The sequence below is a fragment of the Miniopterus schreibersii genome (assembly GCF_964146895.1).
Source record: "Miniopterus schreibersii genome assembly, chromosome: 1".
NCBI lineage: Eukaryota > Metazoa > Chordata > Mammalia > Chiroptera > Miniopteridae > Miniopterus > Miniopterus schreibersii.
Window position 1 is genome coordinate 64,673,267 of NC_138101.1, and position 18,444 is coordinate 64,691,710.

At 34.2% G+C, this 18,444-nt stretch overlaps 1 protein-coding gene across 2 annotated transcripts in view; it reads left to right on the plus strand.

Annotated features, from left to right (window-relative positions):
- Nucleotides 1-18,444, plus strand: part of TET2 (tet methylcytosine dioxygenase 2) — a 106,334-nt gene that overhangs the window by 76,773 nt on the left and 11,117 nt on the right. For both annotated transcript variants that reach the window (XM_081149014.1, XM_081149015.1), the window contains exons 7-8: nt 10,090-10,240; nt 12,342-12,431. In XM_081149014.1, coding sequence (XP_081005140.1) covers nt 10,090-10,240; nt 12,342-12,431 — 241 coding nt within the window. The remainder of the gene's footprint in view (nt 1-10,089; nt 10,241-12,341; nt 12,432-18,444) is intronic.

Sequence of the window (18,444 nt, forward strand, 5' to 3'; positions counted from 1 at the left end):
AAGATTTCCCTTTGAGATTTCCATTTTATGACTAAGCCTAACCAATATTTTTTTGGCAAGTAAGTGTTGTGAGAGTGTACCTGTCATTATAAGAAAGTCAAAGCCAGAAATGCCTGCTGCCATGCTGGGTGATGTTAAACTTTTTTAAAAACTTTACATTACAGACTGACAGCTGTCAGAGAGGAGTGGCTAAGGGGGTTGGGTGAAAAAAGTGAAGGGATTAAAGGAAAAACACACACACACACAAACTCATAGACACAGGCAACAATATGGTGATTGCTAGAAGGAAAGGGGGGTTGGGGAAGGGAGGAGAGGGTAAAGGGGAGATAAATGGTGATAGAAGGAGACTTGATTTGGGGTAGTGAACACACAATACGATATACAGATGATGTTTTATAGAATTGTACACCTGAAACCTATATAATTTTATTAACCAATATCACCCCAATAAATTCAATAAAGAAGTTTCAATTACAGAAATTTTCAAATGTACATTAAATGGAGGTGTGTAGTATAACAAATCCCTATGGGCCCATCACACAGCTTCAGTATTTCAAAATTTTATCAATATTGTTTTGTATATTTCCCCCACACATCCTCCCACCCCCACCCCTGCTAGTGTTTTAAAGCAAAACACAGATACCATGTTATCTCATCTGTGTACACCTGCAGTGTGTATGTCTAACAGATAAGGACTTTCTTTTTGCAAAACCTAGTCACAGTGTCATTATCGTTCACCTTAAAACTGACAATAATTTTTAATATCATTTAATGTTCAGACCATGTTCAAATTCCGGAGTTGGATCCTGTTTCCAAAAATATTTTTAAAGTAAAAAGATACTGAGAAAAGAAAGTCCACACCTTGCATTTGATTGATGCTTTTGAGTAATGGTCCCAGTTCATGTCTAATATCTAGCATAATTGTTAACAGAACTACTTTCCTTCTCCAAAGTGTCCCATTTTGGAAGATAAGTTATATGATTCACACGCCTCTTTTTATTTATAATAGCATCTTTTTTATAAATTTTTTTGTTAAAGAAATTATATGATTTGCTCTGTAAAATTACCCATAGTCTGGATTTGTCTGATTGCACACTTGTTTTGTTTAACTTGTTCCTCTAGCCCCTGTGCCTTCTGCACACTGGTAGTTTAAGATTTAAATAAGTCACATATGTATACATAAATGTATATATTGGCAGAAATGCTTAATAAGTGGTTATGAAATAGTCTTAGTTCATCTCTATCAGGAGGGACAAGCATCTGCTTTGATTCATTTACAGTGATGTTAGGAGTGTTCAGTTAGATCAGTAGTTGACAGCTTCATTCGTCCATCATGAAGTTCCCAAGAAAACTTTTGCCTAATGATTTAACACACCCATGGATCATCATTGCTGTTTCCAATATTTTGTTAGGTTTTGAAAATTGATAATTTTCTTATTTTTTGACATATAAATTTAATTGTTATATACATTTTTAAATTTAATTTTGCTAGTTTTTCTATACTTGAATAAATTTGAATATCTGAACTAATATTTAATTTTTTTCACAGAAGTCCTTATGGTAACTCAAAGGTTGAGAATGTTTTAAAGAATTTGTTATATAGATGAATTATTTTTATTATAATTGCTCTACAGATTTATCATTTAACCATGAGCCAAATACTGTGTCATATTAAAATAAAGCTGGTATAATTATAACAATATTTGAAAGGCCCCTATTGAAATAAAAATGCCTTTTAGTAGCTACTTCATGTAGGATATCACCTTGAAGTTATTCCAACTTGTTACATGGGGATATTTTTGAGATGTAATTCACATTCCATAAAATCCCTTTTAAAGTACAATTCAATGGTTTAGTATACTCACAAAGTTGTACATTTTCATTGCTGCTAAAAGGAAACCCCATATTCATTAGGGAGTCACTTCCTATTCTTCTCTCCCCTAAATGTCAATCACTAAGCAACTTTCTGTCTATTCTGGGTATTTTATATTTTTGGAAATCATATAATATTTGGCCTTCCTGTCTAGTATTTTTTACTTTGCATAATGTTTTAAAGGTTCACCCACATCATAACATTAACCAGTACTTTGTTTCCTTTTATGACTGAATAACAACCTGTGTGTGTGTATCATATTTTCTTTATCCATTCTTCAGTTAATGGACATTTTGGTTTCCACTTTTGCGTATTATGAATAATGCTGCTATGAAAACCTGTGTATAAGTTTTTGTATGGACACATTATGGGTATATAGTTAGGAGTGACATTGTCGGTCATATGGCAATTATAATATTTAACTTTTTGAGGAACTTTCAAATGGTTTTCCAAAGCAGCTACACTATTTTTTATTCCTATCAGCAACATACGGAGGTTCCAATGTCTCCACATCCTCACCAAAACTAGTTATTGTCTGTCTTTTTTATTATAGCCCTCTGAGTGGGTGTGAAGTATATCTCATGCATTGAATTTGCATTCCCTAATGACTAATGGTGTCAGGCATTATTTCATGTACTTTTGGCCATTCATGTATCTTCTTTGGAGAAATGCCTACTTAAATCTTCACTCGTTTTTAAATTGTTTTTTGAGTTGTAAAAGTTGTCTTAACTTCCTTAATAATGTCCTTGAAGCAAAAAGTTTTTAATTTTAATTAAATCAAATTCATTTATTTTTAAATTAAGTGCTTGTATTTTTAGTGTCATATCTGAGAAACCATTGCCTAATCCAAGGTTTTGAAGATTTACATCAGTGTTTTCTTCCAAGTATTATAGTTTTAGTTCTTACATTTAGGCCTTTTATCACTGTTGAATTAATTTTATGATATGCGATAAGAGTCCAACTTAATTCTTTTGCATAAGGCTATTCAGATTAAGTTGTCTCAGTACAATTTTCTTTTTTTGGTAGATGCTTTTTATCAGGTGGAGTAAGTTTCTTTCTGTTCCTAGCTTGTTGAGTATTTTTATCATTAATCGGTGCTGGACTTTTCTCAAATGCTTTTTATGCATCTAATAAGATGATCGTGTGGTTTTTGTCCTATATTTTGTTAATGTGTTCCAGTATATTTTGTACATTGGACCAACATTGCATTTCTGGGATAATGTATAATGTATAATTTTTTATATGTTGCTGGATTCCATTTGCTAGTATTTTATTGATGATTTTTATATCTCTATTGATAAGGGATGTGTATTCTGCTGTTTGATGGCATGCTCTCTAGATGTCTGTTACTTTTAGTTCATTTGTAGTATTTTTCACTTCTTTATTTTTCTCTTTGATGTTCTGTACAGTTGTTCTATCCATTATTGAAAGCGGAGTATTGAATTAACTATTTTATTCTTTAATTCTGTCATTTTTTCATATATTTTGGTGCTCTGTTCTTAGGTTCGTATGCATTTTATATCTTCTTAATGAATTGGCCCCTTTATTATTATAAAATGCACTTCTTTGTTATACTTAATATTAACTACTTATTAAGACAATACTGTCTTAAATTCTATTTTGATATTAGTGTAGCCACTTCAGTTAGCCTTTGATTCCTATTGGCATCATATCTCTTTTTTCATCCTTCTGTTTTCAGCCTATTTGCACCTTTGAAACTCAAGCATGTCTCTTGTGGGCAACATGTAATTGGTTTGTGTTTTTAATCCATTTGTTCAGTCTCTGCCTCTTGATCCTATTATTCCACATACATTAAGTATAGTTACTGATGAAGTTGGATTTATGTCTGCCAATTTACTATTGATTTCTATATGTCTGTTTTTTGTTTCTCTTTTCTTTGATTACTGCCTTATTTTGTGTTCAATAGATATTTTCTAGTGTACCATTTTAACTCCCTTATCACTTCTTCTAATATGTTATTTGAAGTTATATTTTTGTTGGTTGCGCCCTGGAGATTTTGATTAACATCTTAACTTACAACAAACTAACTTGGAAAAATACCAGTTTAATTACAATAGTGTATAGGAACCTTGTGTCTGTATAGCTCCATTCCCTCCTTTTCCTTTGTACTATTATTGTTATACAAGTTACATTTTACACACTGTGTGCTTTATGCAGTTACCTTTAAATCAGATAGGAGAAAAATTAGTTAAAAACAAAAAATACATACATAGTGTTTTCTCTATTTACCTGTGTATTTACTTTTACTGGTGTTCTTTATGTTTTCATGTGCATTCAAGTTACTGTCTAATGTCCTTTCCTTCAACCTAAAGAACTCCAATTTAGTATTTCTGTTAGGGCAGACCTAATAGCAACAAATGCTCTGAGGTTATTTATCAGGGAATACCTTGATTTATTATTTATTATTGAAGGAAAGTTTTGCTAGATATAGAATTTTATAGTTGACAGTCTTTTTCTTACAGCACTTTATGATGTCATCCCAGTGCCTTCTGGCCTCCATTGTTTCTGATGAGGTATCAGCTGTTGAAACATCAGCTTATTGAAACTCTTGTACATGATGAGTTACTTTTCTTTCTTGCTGCTTTCAAGATTCTCTCTCTTTGGCTTTTAACAGCTTGATTATGATGCCTTTAGGTGTGGAGCACTATTGAGTTTGCTACTTGGCATTGGTTGAGCTTCTTTAATATGTAGATAAATGTAGTTCATAAAATTTAAGGATTTTTTTTTTTTTGCCATTATTTATTCAAATAGTATCTCTGCTCCATACTGTCTTATTCTCCCCAAGTCTACTTCAGGGTCTCCCGTTATGCATATGTTGGTATACTTGATAGTATCCCATAGGTCTCTGAGGCTCTGTTTATTTTCATTCTTTTTTTTTTTTCTTAGATTGGACCACCTCAGCTGACCTATCTCCAACTTCCCTCCCCACTGCTTTAACTCCCTCCTGCTCAAATCTACTGTTGAACCACTCTAATGGATTTTTTAATTTATTATTGCAATTTTTCAGTTCCAGGATTGCCACTTGTTTCCTTACTGTAGTTTCTTTCTTTTATCTCATCTATTTAAAAAGACGTTGTTTTCCTATGTTTAGTTCTTTAAGCATTGTTTCCTTCAGTTCTTTAAACATACTTGAATAGTAACTCAAAGTCTGTCTAGTAGTCTTACATCTGGACATCTTTAGTGACAGCTTCTGTTGAATGCTTTTATTCCTCTGTATTGACCAACCTTTCTTGTTTCTTTGTATATTTCATAATTGTTTGTTAGAAAAAGGACATTTTATATAATATAATGCAGTAATTTGGAAGTTAGATTCTCTGCCACCTCAGAATTTGTTAGTTATTGGTGGTGGTCTTGTTTATTTGTTTGTTAGTTTAGTGATTTCTCTGAACCATTTCTGTAAGACCTGCATTCTCTCTTATAAGCAGCCATGTAAGTCTGTGCTTGGTTAGCTTAATAGTCAACTAATGGTTAGGCAGGTATTTCCTAAGGTGCCTAGAACCAGTAAATCTCCTAGTCATTGCAAAAGGGCTCTATGTGTGTGTATTGAGGGCATGCCTTTAACATTTAGCCAGGCAATTTAGAGCTCTAAGCCTGCACATAACTTTCTCAATTGCCAGGGACATATAGGAACTTTTTAAAGCCTCCTATGAACATCTCATTTTCAAGCTTTTAGCTTTTACTTTTCAGCTCTTACTTAGCCTCCCCCCCCCCCCAACTGTTATCCATCACCTCAAGCAGCCACGATATTCAACAATTGCCTCTGAATATTTTCAGCAAACACCTCTGAGAAGAAAAGGCTGTACACACTAGGTGAATTCAAAGTCAGATCAGATGAAGACAGCCCTACTAGTGGGATCTCCTAGCAAAGTTCCAAATAGGTAAAATGATGACACCTCTCTGGGAATGGGGCTTTGGATGATATCCAACCTAATTCTGCTGCTTCCAGTAGTTGCCAGGATGAATTTCACCATAAATGAGGCCTATTGATTTCCAAGGCTGTTGTGTAGTTCAGGGTACAATGGGAATAGGGCAAGTTAAAACACCACAAAACTTACTCTTCTTACCAAAATTTCATTGCTTTTCTTGAATAAATGCTCCTGGAGATCTGCAAGCCTTTTCTTAATTTCCGGATTTCTCAAAAGTTGATTCTGACAATATTTACCTATATTCTCATTGCTTTTATAGTGGACAGAATTTTCAGAAAGTCTTCTTCCTTCTTTGTTGACATCTGTAAAGTTATAATTTCTAATTGTTACACTTCTTCTGCATTTATTAGCTGGAGTTATTTTAAGAACTGTTTGGTTACCATTAAATATAATTTGTAAACAAATGACAGAATAAATTCATGGTAAACTGTGAAATTTCTGAATAGTGATTTAGTGCCTTAGTATTAATCCAAAAATGATCAGTTAGTTTGTTCTTTCTTTTTAGTATCATTAACTCATAGATTTTAACCTATGTTCAATAACAGGATCTCTTCATGTCATAATATAGAGAAGTTCAAAATAATATTATTACTAATAATAAACTACTGATATTCAATGAAGTCAGAAGAGTAATGCATAAACAAAATGAGAATTTCAGTAAAGAGATAGAAAATATTAAAAAGCCCCAAGCAGAAATCACAAAGCTGAAGAATACATAATTCAACTGAAAATTTTACTAAAGGGGTTCAGCAGTAGATTACAACAGTAAAATCAAATACAGGGCAAAGAGCAGGAGACTTCATCCAACAAGAGGAGGGGAAAAAAAGAATAGAAATGAAGACAGCTTAAGGATTTATAGATACCATGAGGACCAATATATATATTACAGGGGTCCTAGAATCCAAATTAGAAAGAAAAATAAAATCATCATTACTGGCAGATGACATATATATATAGAAAAATATCATATATAGAAAACTCTTAGTACTACACCAAAAACTCTTATGGTAAACAAATCTTGTGTCAGGATACAACATCAATATACAAAAATCTGTTGTGTTCCTATACACTAACAATGAACTAATAGAGAAATTAAGAAACAATCTCATTCTTAATAGCATAAAAAGAAATAAGATACCTAGGAATAAATTTAGCCAAGAAGATAAAAGGTCTGTACACTGAAAACTATAAGATGTTGGTGAAAAGATATTGAAAAAGACATAAATAAATGGAAAGATACTCTATTAATAGATTGGGGAAAAATAATATTGTTAAAAATGTCTGTACTATTTCAAGAAATCACATTTGGTGAAATCCCCATCAAAATTTCATTGGCATTTTTTACAGTAATAGACAAAATAATCCTAAAATTGGTATAGAAACAAAAAGGACCCCCAGTATTCCAATCAATTTGAGAATGAACAAAGCTGAAGTCATCGTACTTCTTTAATTCAAACTATGTTACAAAGTTACACCAATCAAAACAGTATGGTACTAACATCAAAACAGACACATTGATCAATGCAGCAGAATACAGAGCCCATAAATAAACCCATGTAAATATAGTCTATTAATTTTGACAAAGGAGCCAAGATTATACAATGGGAGAAGGGTAGTCTCTTCAATAAACTGCAATGGGAAAACTGGTTATCACATGTGAAAAAATGAAACCAAACTCCTCTCTTAGATCCTACACAAAAGTCAACTCAAAATGGATTATAATCTTGAACATATGACCTGAAACTATAAAACTTCTAGGAAAAAAACAGGAGATATAATAATTAAATCAATGTGAGATAGATTAATGAGAAAATAACCAAGTTTAATTACATGTGTATATATGGGAATACCACATATATGAGAGAGTAAGAGACCTCCCATACAGGAGAGGTTCAGAGAAAGGAAAAATGAGGTATATATACATAATATTCTGAGTTAAGGAACCTTGGGGCTTCAGAAGGGAGGAAGTTCATTTGCAGGATGAATGCTAGGAAAAATAGATGTTCAGTAATTATAATTTTGTCCTGCCCTGTAGACAAGTCATAAAAATTATTTCTGGTGATAACTCTTATTTTAGGCAAGTCTCCTAATTTAAATTTTTTGAAGGAGAGGTAAAAGTCTCTTGTGAGCCCACAAGGTTGCTGTTGCCTTTAAGAATAATTCACATGCTAAAGTGGCACATCTTGGGGAGGCCTGTTTTGAACCCATGGGGTAAGCTTCTTGACATTGGTCTTGACAATGATTTTTGGATTTGACACCAAAAGCTAAGGCAGCAAAAGCAAAATAAACAAGTGGGACCACATCAAACTAAAAAGCTTTTGTACAGCAAAGGAAACCATCAACAAAATTAAAAGGCAACCTATGGAATATCCAAAATATACAAGGGACTCATAGAACTAATAGCAAAAAAAAATTAATTTGGGCAAGGAACCTGAATAAACATCTTTATATAAAAGACATACAGATGGCCAACAGGTACGTGAAAGGTGCTTCTCATCACTAATCATCAGGAAATACCAGTCAAAACCACAATGAGCTATTACTTCACATTTGTTAGAATGTCTATTATCAAAAAACAAGAGAGAACAAGCATTAGGAAGAATGTGGAAGAAAGGGAACCCTGTACTTCGTTGTTGGGAATGTAAACTGGTACAGCCACTATGGAACATGGTATGGAGATTCCTCAAAAATTAAAAATAGAACTACCATATGATCCAGGAATACCACTTCTGGGTATATAGCCAAAGGAAATGAAATTATTATCTCAAAGAGATAACTGCACTCTAATGTTCACTGCAGCAGCAGCATTCACAATAATCAAAGTGTGGGTACAACCTAAGTGTCCATCAACAGATAATAGGTAAAGAAGATGTGGTATGTGCATACACATACATACACAGGAGTACTATTTAGCCTTAAAAAAGGAAACCCTGACATCTGTGACAACATGGATTAACGTGGAGGACATTATGCTAAATAAAGTAAGCCAGACAAATACTGCATGGTATCACTTTTATGTGAAATCAAAAACAAACCAAAAGAAAGTCGAACTCATAGAAGCAGAGTAGAAAAGGGGTTGTGAGAGGCTCGGGAGCAAAGTAAATAGGAAGAGGCTTATAAAAGGATACAATATTTCAATTATGAATAAGGTCTCAGGATCTAATGTATGACATGGCTATAGCTGACAACACTGTATTATATATTTGAAATTTGCTAAGAAAACAGAACTTAAATGTTCTTTCCACACCAAAAAAAAAAAAAAAGATAAGCATGTGAGCTGATGGATGTGTGAATGAACTCGATGGAGGAATCCTTTCACAATTTATACATATACCAAACCATCACATTGTACACTTTAAATATCTTACAATTATAAGTAGGTTGTTTTATCATGTTTTGTTTTTTGGCTTCTTAGCTTGTCTGTTTATTGCTCTTAGGATATATTTGACTTGGGCTGTGAATCACAGTAGTGTGTTTTAGCCAAAAACTAGAAAGCACTCAAATACCCGTCAGTAATAGAATGGTTAATTTGTGGCATATGATGGAAAGCTGAACTCAATGGATAAATACATGAGTAAAGTTCAACACATGCAACATGGATGGATATTCTAAACAGAACGTTGAACAAAAGCAAGACACAAATCAGCTTATACTGTGTACTTCCATATACATATGTGTGTATGTAAGTATATAGTTTAGCCTATTTTTATATGTACAATATATTTAATATTAGTATTTTAATACTAATAGGCAAAACTATATAGTATCATATATGTAGTATAAAAATAGGCAAGACTATATATGTGTGTGTATGTATATACATATATATATAAAAGGCAAAACTATATATAAAATAAAAACAATATTAAAAAAACAGGCAAAATGGATCTTTTCTGAAAGAAGTTACTGTTGAGGGACAATGCTGGAAGGAAAAATTAATAGGAGATTCTGGGGTGCCAATATATTATTTGTTCATTTGGATGCTACGTCTTGGATATTTCATTTGTGAGCATTTGCAAGCTATAAAATTTTCTGTACTTTTCCATGTCTATATTATACTACAATAAAATGTTTCTTTCAATTGTGTTTTAAAGTCAATCAAAATAGTTCTTTTCTGATGTGATTATGCCACAGCTTAATACAGAGTTAGATTAGACATCGTTAAAAACTAATTTGCAGTCATATTTGCATGCAGACACACAGAATATGAGATTGGTAGCCTCGATAATGCTATCCATAGCCATGAACTTGATCCTTTGATTTTCTCAGGAGAACCTGTGCCTGTCAAGGGCTGGACCCAGAGACCTGTGGTGCCTCCTTTTCTTTTGGTTGTTCGTGGAGCATGTACTACAATGGATGTAAGTTTGCCAGAAGCAAGATACCAAGAAAATTTAAGCTGCTTGGGGATGATCCAAAAGAGGTTTGTTTACTTCCTGATGTATAATCTCTATATTTCCTGGAGAATTGATGAGCACAGATGAATATGGCATACTCCATTAAACTCTAACCAAGAATTTAATCTCAGAGATGAATCACCAAAATTTTTGCTAAACTGTAGACACATTACAATAATGTATTAAGTTAGCATAACAATAACCATGTTATACCAAAGTAATAGATAAAACAACGTAAACTCTTCATCCTTTTGATATTTTTATGTTAATTCTAAACACTGTCATTTCAATATTAAAACTAGCCTGGCCGGGCATGGCTCAGTGGTTGGGCATCGACCTAGGATCCAGTAGATCCCGGTTCGATTCCCGGTCAGGGCACATGCCTGGGTTGCAGGCTCCATCCCCAGTCGGGGGCGTGCAGGAGGCAGCGGATCAATGATGACTCTCCTATTGATGTTTCTATCTCTCTCTCCCTCACCCTTCCTTTCTCTGAACTCAATAAAGATATATTTTTTAAAAACACATAAAAACTGCATGTTACCACTTCACTCTTAAAACTTTTATCTTTTGAACCTGAATAATAGAAGTCATGTTCATGACTTCCACTTCCAGAAAAGACCATTTCTAGTCACATTTTCACACCATGAGATCCAGTAATTCAGTTACTATAATGAATGCATTCAAGTACCTAAAACTTATTTAGATTTTAATATAAAAGTATAATTGAAATAAATGAACACTGATTTCTTATTGAAGTCACTGGTTTTTGTCTTTTCTTAAGAATATATATTTCTCAAAATATAACTTCCAGGTTTGTATCAAATTTAACAACTTTTGGGTAGCATGCATTCTAGAGTATGCTGATTGAATAATTTTAAAAAGCTCAGTATATTTAGCATTTAGATATGACCAAATTTTTAGTTATTCTGTACACCTTATAATTATCTTGCAGATTTTTACTGCATTTGAAATATATAGTTATGGATATTATATTGATATGTCCTTCTAAATGAAAAATCTGTTAACTTTATTATTTATGACTATAAGAGTAAGTGGAAGTTTAATAAAGTACAAAAACTCCTGAAATTGTAATATAATTTTTCATAGGATCATATCTTTAATAAACTATATTAAATGTGCTAGAAGTCCCCTTTTCAAAAGAAAAAAATTAATAACTCTAATGAAGAGCAGCAGTTTTGCATGCTGTCAGCCATTTGAATTCTCCTCACTGGAGAGCTTTCTCACCACTCTGTCATAAATGTTTATCGCTCTAGCCAGGTTTCATGTAGACCAAATCCAAGGAATGGCTAGAACCTCCTCCCTCAGTTGGGTGGGAGAGCTCTGCTCAGAAGCTCCGTCTCTTCTAAAGTGTGAATAAGTGCATCTCTGCCTGTTGGTTACATCTCCCAAGACTTTTAGAGAAATATCAATATGAAATGAGAACTTATAAGTATGAATTGAACAACTAAGTAGTATCGCCTATAGTTTTCAAAAGCATACATAACTTTAAAAAATCTATTCTTGGGAGAAACTGAACATTTCTCCTTTCGAGTAAACTTTACAAAGTTCTTCATATATACCACATTGTAGTTCTGAAGGTTTTGTTGGTATTTGAAACATCAAGTAGTTTTTAGTTGTTATATGAAGAGATCCTTTCAAATTTTGAAGTGCTATTTTAATAGACATTTAAAACTACAGAGATTAGAAATAGACAAATTAAACCAAACAAATCCTTTTAATAGCTCATCTTCCTTGGCAGCTAATTGGAGAGGGAGTAGAGAATGGGACTTCTTTAAGACCATATAGTTTCATTCTCCTAACCCTACTACCAGCATAGGCTTCTATTTATAAAATACCAAATATCTGCAGGCAAAGTGGAAAGTTGATTAATCTTATGAAAATACTGAAGAGTCAGGTATTTAATAGTACATACAAAACTAGGTAACATATGGCCTTTACTTGCAGTTAGAAATAGTCATGTTAAGATGCTTTAGATATTTAGTAAGAAGAATAGTGTATAGTGATTTGGATCTAAAATATAGAGGGAGGGATCTAACTGATAGTCTCTCTCATATACAGAGAGAATGAATTTAGAATTTAATATGTAGAATTATTTATTTTATACAGGAAGAGAAACTGGAGTCTCATTTACAAAACCTGTCGACCCTTATGGCACCAACATACAAGAAGCTTGCACCTGACGCATATAATAATCAGGTAAGTTTAAATCATTGAAAGTAATTGGAACCATTTACTTACTATTGATGACCTACCTACTGCCAAAAATATTTTTGAAGCAATGATTTTTTTAAAATTTTTCTAACTTTTTCTCTAATTGTTGAAGTCACTGCAGTGTTCTGTTTCTGGTAAACAAAAATCACACCATTTTGGTCTTTTAATCTGTAAATATTATGAGCTTTTGAGGCTCAAAATATCTTCTGATCTTGTTCTCATATGAATAATTTTGTCTGTGTAAGCAGACTTTGGTGATTAATTAAAATGATGTGGCCCAAACTATAGGTTCAACCACTTCATAAGGCTATGGGTGCACTACTTTGTAAGTGTCCAGATACACCAGACTTTGCTAGGTCCTCTTTATTTTCACCTTGGCTCCATAAACCAAGCAAAAACATTTTCTTCTTATTTCCTAAGTATGTTCTACACTGTACCTATTTGGAAGGCTAGGTTTTCTCTTTTTTATTGACTTTATTGGCGTGACATTGGTTAATAAAATTATATAGGTTTCAGGTATACAGTTCTACAATACATCATGTGTATATTACATTGTGTTTACCATCCCAAGTCAAGTCTCCTTCCATCACCATATCTCTCCCCCTTTACCCTCTTCTAGCTCTTTCCCCCCACCCACCCCCTTTCCTCTGACAATCACCATAACTGTTGTCTGTGTCCAGGAGTCTTCCTTTTTTTCCTTTGCTTAATCCCTTCACTCTTCTCAATCAGCCCCTCTCCCCCTCCTCTCTGACAGCTGTCAGTCTGTTCTCTATATCCATGAGTCTGTCTCCATTTCGTTAAGTTTATTTTGTTCATTGGATTCCACATATAAGTGAAATCATATGGTACTTGTCTTTCTCTGACTGGCTTATTTCACTTAGCATAATACTCTCCAGGGCCAGGTTTTCTAAAATATTTGTTCAGACATACTCATGAAGGAGGCAAAAGATTATAAAAGTATTTCCTGTTTCAATAACAACAAAAGCATTAAATGAAAACCTGTTAATACCAGACACTGTTTCGTCACTGTGAACATAAATATGAGTGATGTAGTTTTCTGTCTTTAAGGATTTTTTTCTGTAAAAGAGATATAGATATATAAAATAGCAATTACAGAATAATAAAATAATAGCTGGGATAGAAATATGCAGACATTTCTGAAGAAACAAAAAGGTTCTCCTTGAGACTACAGTTCAGATGTAAGGTCACAAATCCTTGGAGGTCATCATAAAGATCTTTGAACTTCACCTGAGTATGTTAAGTGTGTGTTGAGGGTGGGGAGGGTGAAGTGATTTCATTTTAAAACGTCACTCAACTACCCAAATAAATGAAATATAACTCAGGCGAGTGGAAGATTAAGTTGTAGAAGAAGTAGGCTATTGCAGTCATTGGGCAAGAGATGGTAAGGTCCGAAATTAAAGAAGCGGCAGTAGTGATGGAGAAAAGGAAATAAGTATGTGAAATATTTGAGGTGGAACTGACAGGATGTAGTGATCAATTGGATTTGCAAGAGAATCCAGCAAAGTTCTGGCTTGAACAGGTAGGTCTGTTAACTAGTATCAGGAATCAGTGAGGAAAAGCAAGTTTGGGGGAGAGAATGGGAAGATGATAAATTGCATTCTGGACACGCTAGATTTTATATATTTCTGGGATAGTTATCTGGAAAATTGGAAGGAAAAACCCAGGCTAGCGATTGTAGATTTGGGAATTATAAACATCACATGATCTCACTTATATGTGGAATCTAAAGAGCATAATAAACTGATGAACAAAACAGATTCAGTGGCATGGAAGCATAGATCAGACTGACGAATGTCAGAGGGAAGGGGGGGAAGATTACCTAAGAATTTATATGCATATACGCATAACCCGTGGACACAGACAATAGTGTGGTGAAGGCCTGGGGAGGGGAGTCGGTGCAGGGTGGGAGGGGTCAATGGGGAAAAAAGGGGACATCTGTAATGTTTTGAACAATAAAAAAAATAAGAAATTAACCAAAAAAATGCAGGAAGTAGTTGAAGTTGAATACATAGGCGCAAATGCCTGTTTTTCAGAGTGGAGATTATAAAGAGGAGAGGGGCTGATGGGAATGATGGGACTCTGGAGCACATCACCACTTATGGGTAAGTGGAGGAAGAGAGGCCAGGGAAGGGCTAGGGGTAGGGCTAGGGGTAGGAGCAGTGGAGTCGGAGAGGGTACAGATTTAAGGGAAAGAGGGAGGCACAGACTGAGGAAAGCTTGAGGCGATGAGAAGGCGTGAAGCAGAGTCCACAGCAGAAAGGGTCGGGAAGAACGAAGGGAGCAGTACATTTGGCAAACATGTACTCACATTGAAGACGAATGGGATTAGATGCTTTAATAGCAGATACAGGGGACCAGTCTTCATGAACGACTTAGCTGCTCTTGTTTCCATAGTGTACTTTAGCACTTTCTGTAAACCTCAACTTTTAATACTTTCCCTAAACCTCAACTCTATTTTAGTGGGAGCAAAGGAAGCAAATTTAATAATGACGGTCTTTTTATAAGTTGTGTTGTGTCACAACTTAGGATTTTAAAAATGTATATGAATGTCTATGAAAATTATTTTAAATGTGATTTATAGTAGTGGTATTAAAACTATTTTATAACCTTACCTATTTTAGTCAGTATCGCAGGAAAGTATAAGTGATACTTTGTTACTGTTGAAAAATAATTCTAGGTGAGAAACACAATAAATCAAGCTATAAAAGAAGAAAATGAATTGAGTCTGTATTGCCGGATTTTAAGTTTGACCACTTTCTGTTGAATGAATTTTTTATAGCCGCTATTAATCAAATTATTTTAGCTGGGGAAATGGACAGAATAACAAAACGTTGATGTTCTTTTTACTCCTTTGATTTTCATTGTAGACTGTCTCATACACACCTGATTTTCTAAGCATTTATGTCCTACCCTATTACATTTTCTTTGGAGTATTTTATGCATTTCTTGAACTTGGAGTACCCAAAATATGAGGGTACTCAAATTTTTGAGTTACAACAAGATGATTTTATATATAACTTCTGAGATGTGTTTCAGTATTTATATAGGAGTAAATGTGTAGATGTACTAATCAGTGGGCATAGTTTTAGTTAAGCAAGATTAATAAGCTCTGGAGATCTGCTGTACAACATTCATACCTATAGTTAATAATAATGTACACTTAAAATTTTGTTAGGATAGATCTCATGTTGTGTTACCACAAAATAAAATTTAAATACTATGTACATTCATACATAAAAATTAGATGTAGTATCTCTATAAATTAATTCAATTAGTGGCTGTGAATGGATAAGGTGTCTTTTATATTGCATGGTAGGCACTATTGGTAATGTTCATGTATGTGAGTTAACATGGCTTAGAGATTAAAAAACAACAACAGCCATGCGATTCTTTCCACACAGCAAATGGGAAGATGTTTTGAAATTACAGATGCTGTTAAAACTTACCACCTGTTCTTTGACCGCTTCCCCCAACTGAATTTGTCTTTATTGCTCATATCTGAATGCACTTCCTTGCTTTACTCCCTGTTTTCATAGTTAAAGTCCTGTTGCTAACATTAAGCTTCTTAGGATCTTCAAAGCATTTCCTCTGTCAATTCCATGGAGTTAGAACACAGTTATTCTCAATGTATATATTCTTTCTTTATATCTGCCCTGTAGACTTACATTTACTCAGTCTTTTTTATGGTTGTCTTGATATTAAACCTGCTTGAATTAGCAGGTTCAAATCTTAAAATGTGTTTTCATCATATGTAGAGATGATACTTTACCCAGTGCTATCCAACAGAAGTTTCTATGACAATGGAAATAATCCTGTCTTCGCTGTATAGTACAATAGCTGCTAAGCACATGTGTTTATTGAACACTTGATATATGGCTAGTGCAATTGAGTTAATGAATTTTTATTTTTATTTTTATTAATTTAAATTTAAATAGCCATGTGTAGTTAGTGGCTACCCTTTTGAATAGTTCAGCTTTATATCATCAGAAAGCCATGCACTTAGAATTGTCTTCCAGACATGAAGATGAATTTTCAGTAATTCATTCACAAACCCCAGCATGGTATTTCTTATCAGATGACAGAAGTCTGTCTAATGACCAACTAGATTTCCTACACATTTTTATTCAAGGAGCAGAATGATTCTGACTACACCACGGCATGGACTAAACAGTCACAAACCACACAGCTATGAAATAAAGGTGTACACACCTTCACTTTCCTTTGGCCAGAGTCACAAGTTTCAATACACAAATCTACTATGTGAACCCAGTAGTACATAACATTCAAGCCATCAAAAATGTCATGTGATTCAGCTTCTAGCCATGATGAATTCACAGGAACCGATTTACTTTTACATAGTAAAAAGACAATGAAATATATATGTAGGGGAAGACAAAACACAAGATAATAATGCCAGAGAAAAGGGAAATGAAAAAGGTGAACGTATCACATGGACACAGACAACAGCTTGGTGACAGCCAGAGGGAAAGGGGGATGAGGGGGGATGGCAGGGGGAGATGGGGACTGAAAGAAGCTCTGCTTGGGGCAATGAGCTTACAATGCAGTGTGCAAATGATGTTTTGTTAAGTTGTACACTTGAACCCTGTATGGTTTTTGTGAACCAATGTCACCCCAATAAATTTAAAAAAGGTGAACCTATGATTACCGTTACTTATTTCCTGAAGAGCACATTAGGCTCCGGGCAGGGAGGAGCATCCAGGGCTGTCTACGCATTGAGGAGACAAAGCTTAGAATTTGGGGAACGTCATAGAATTCACAACCCAGTGTACCAGGGATGAGGCATCATTGAGAACAGCTCCCGATATCTGTGGAGGGTTCCGCTCGAGACTTCAGCTGGGTACTGAACAGTGTATGCATGTGAGGAGATTACCAAGGCTGTAGAAAGAGCCATCAAAAGGATCAGGCAGAACAACCCCTTGGTTTCAGACAGGACCCAGAAAGTTTTTCTTAATACCATTCAGAAGGAAAAGACCTATTAACACACGAAATGGAAAACAGCATATTCAGAATCTTATGGCCTCCGTAGCAGAATTAGATTAAACTATCCTGGTCCCATCTAAAGATGTTTAAACTTATATGCATATATGCATAACCCATGGACACAGACAATAATGCAGTGAAGGCCTGGTGGCAGGAGCAGGATGAGAGGGGGTCAGTGGGGAAAAGGGGGGACATTTGTAATACTTTGAACAATAAAGATAAATTCAAAATAAATAAAATTTAAAGTAAAATAAATATTCTGTTTTGTGCTATATATGCATACCTATGGTAAAATTTAATCTATAAATTAGGCACAGAAAGAGAGTAACAACAATAACTAATAATAAAACAGAACAATTATAACAATATATTGTAATAAAAGTTATGTGAATATGGTCTCTTTCAAAATGTCTTGCTGTACTGTACTCACCTTTTCATTTAAAGGGAGCAGTTTATGGCTTCTCTTTGGCATATCCAAGTTACTGGCATCACCACTCATGTGTTTTGAGGACATTAAGTAAAATAAGGGTGACTTGAACACAAGCACCTCGATACCACACAGTTAATCTGATAGCAATATGACTGCTAAGTGACTAATGGATGGGTCAGGTGGCACATACAGCTGGAGATGCTGGACAGAGGGATGACTCACGGCTCAGGTGGGACTGAGCAGGATGGTGTGAGATTTCACAGTACTCAGAGTGGTGTGCAATTTAAAACACATCAATTGTTTATTTCTGGAATTTTCTATTTCATATTTTCAGACCATGGTTGACCATAGGTAACAAACTGTGGAAAGCCACAATTGCAAATAAAGGGGAGGCTACTGTATACTGTTATAAGGTTCTTCTATGTAGAGTGGTATAATATTACTTGAATGTAGACTGTGGTGAGTTCAAGTACACTGTAAACCTTAAAGCAAGCAGCCGCTTAAATTAAAGCCAATTAAGTTAAGTTAAAATCTGTACCAGAAAGA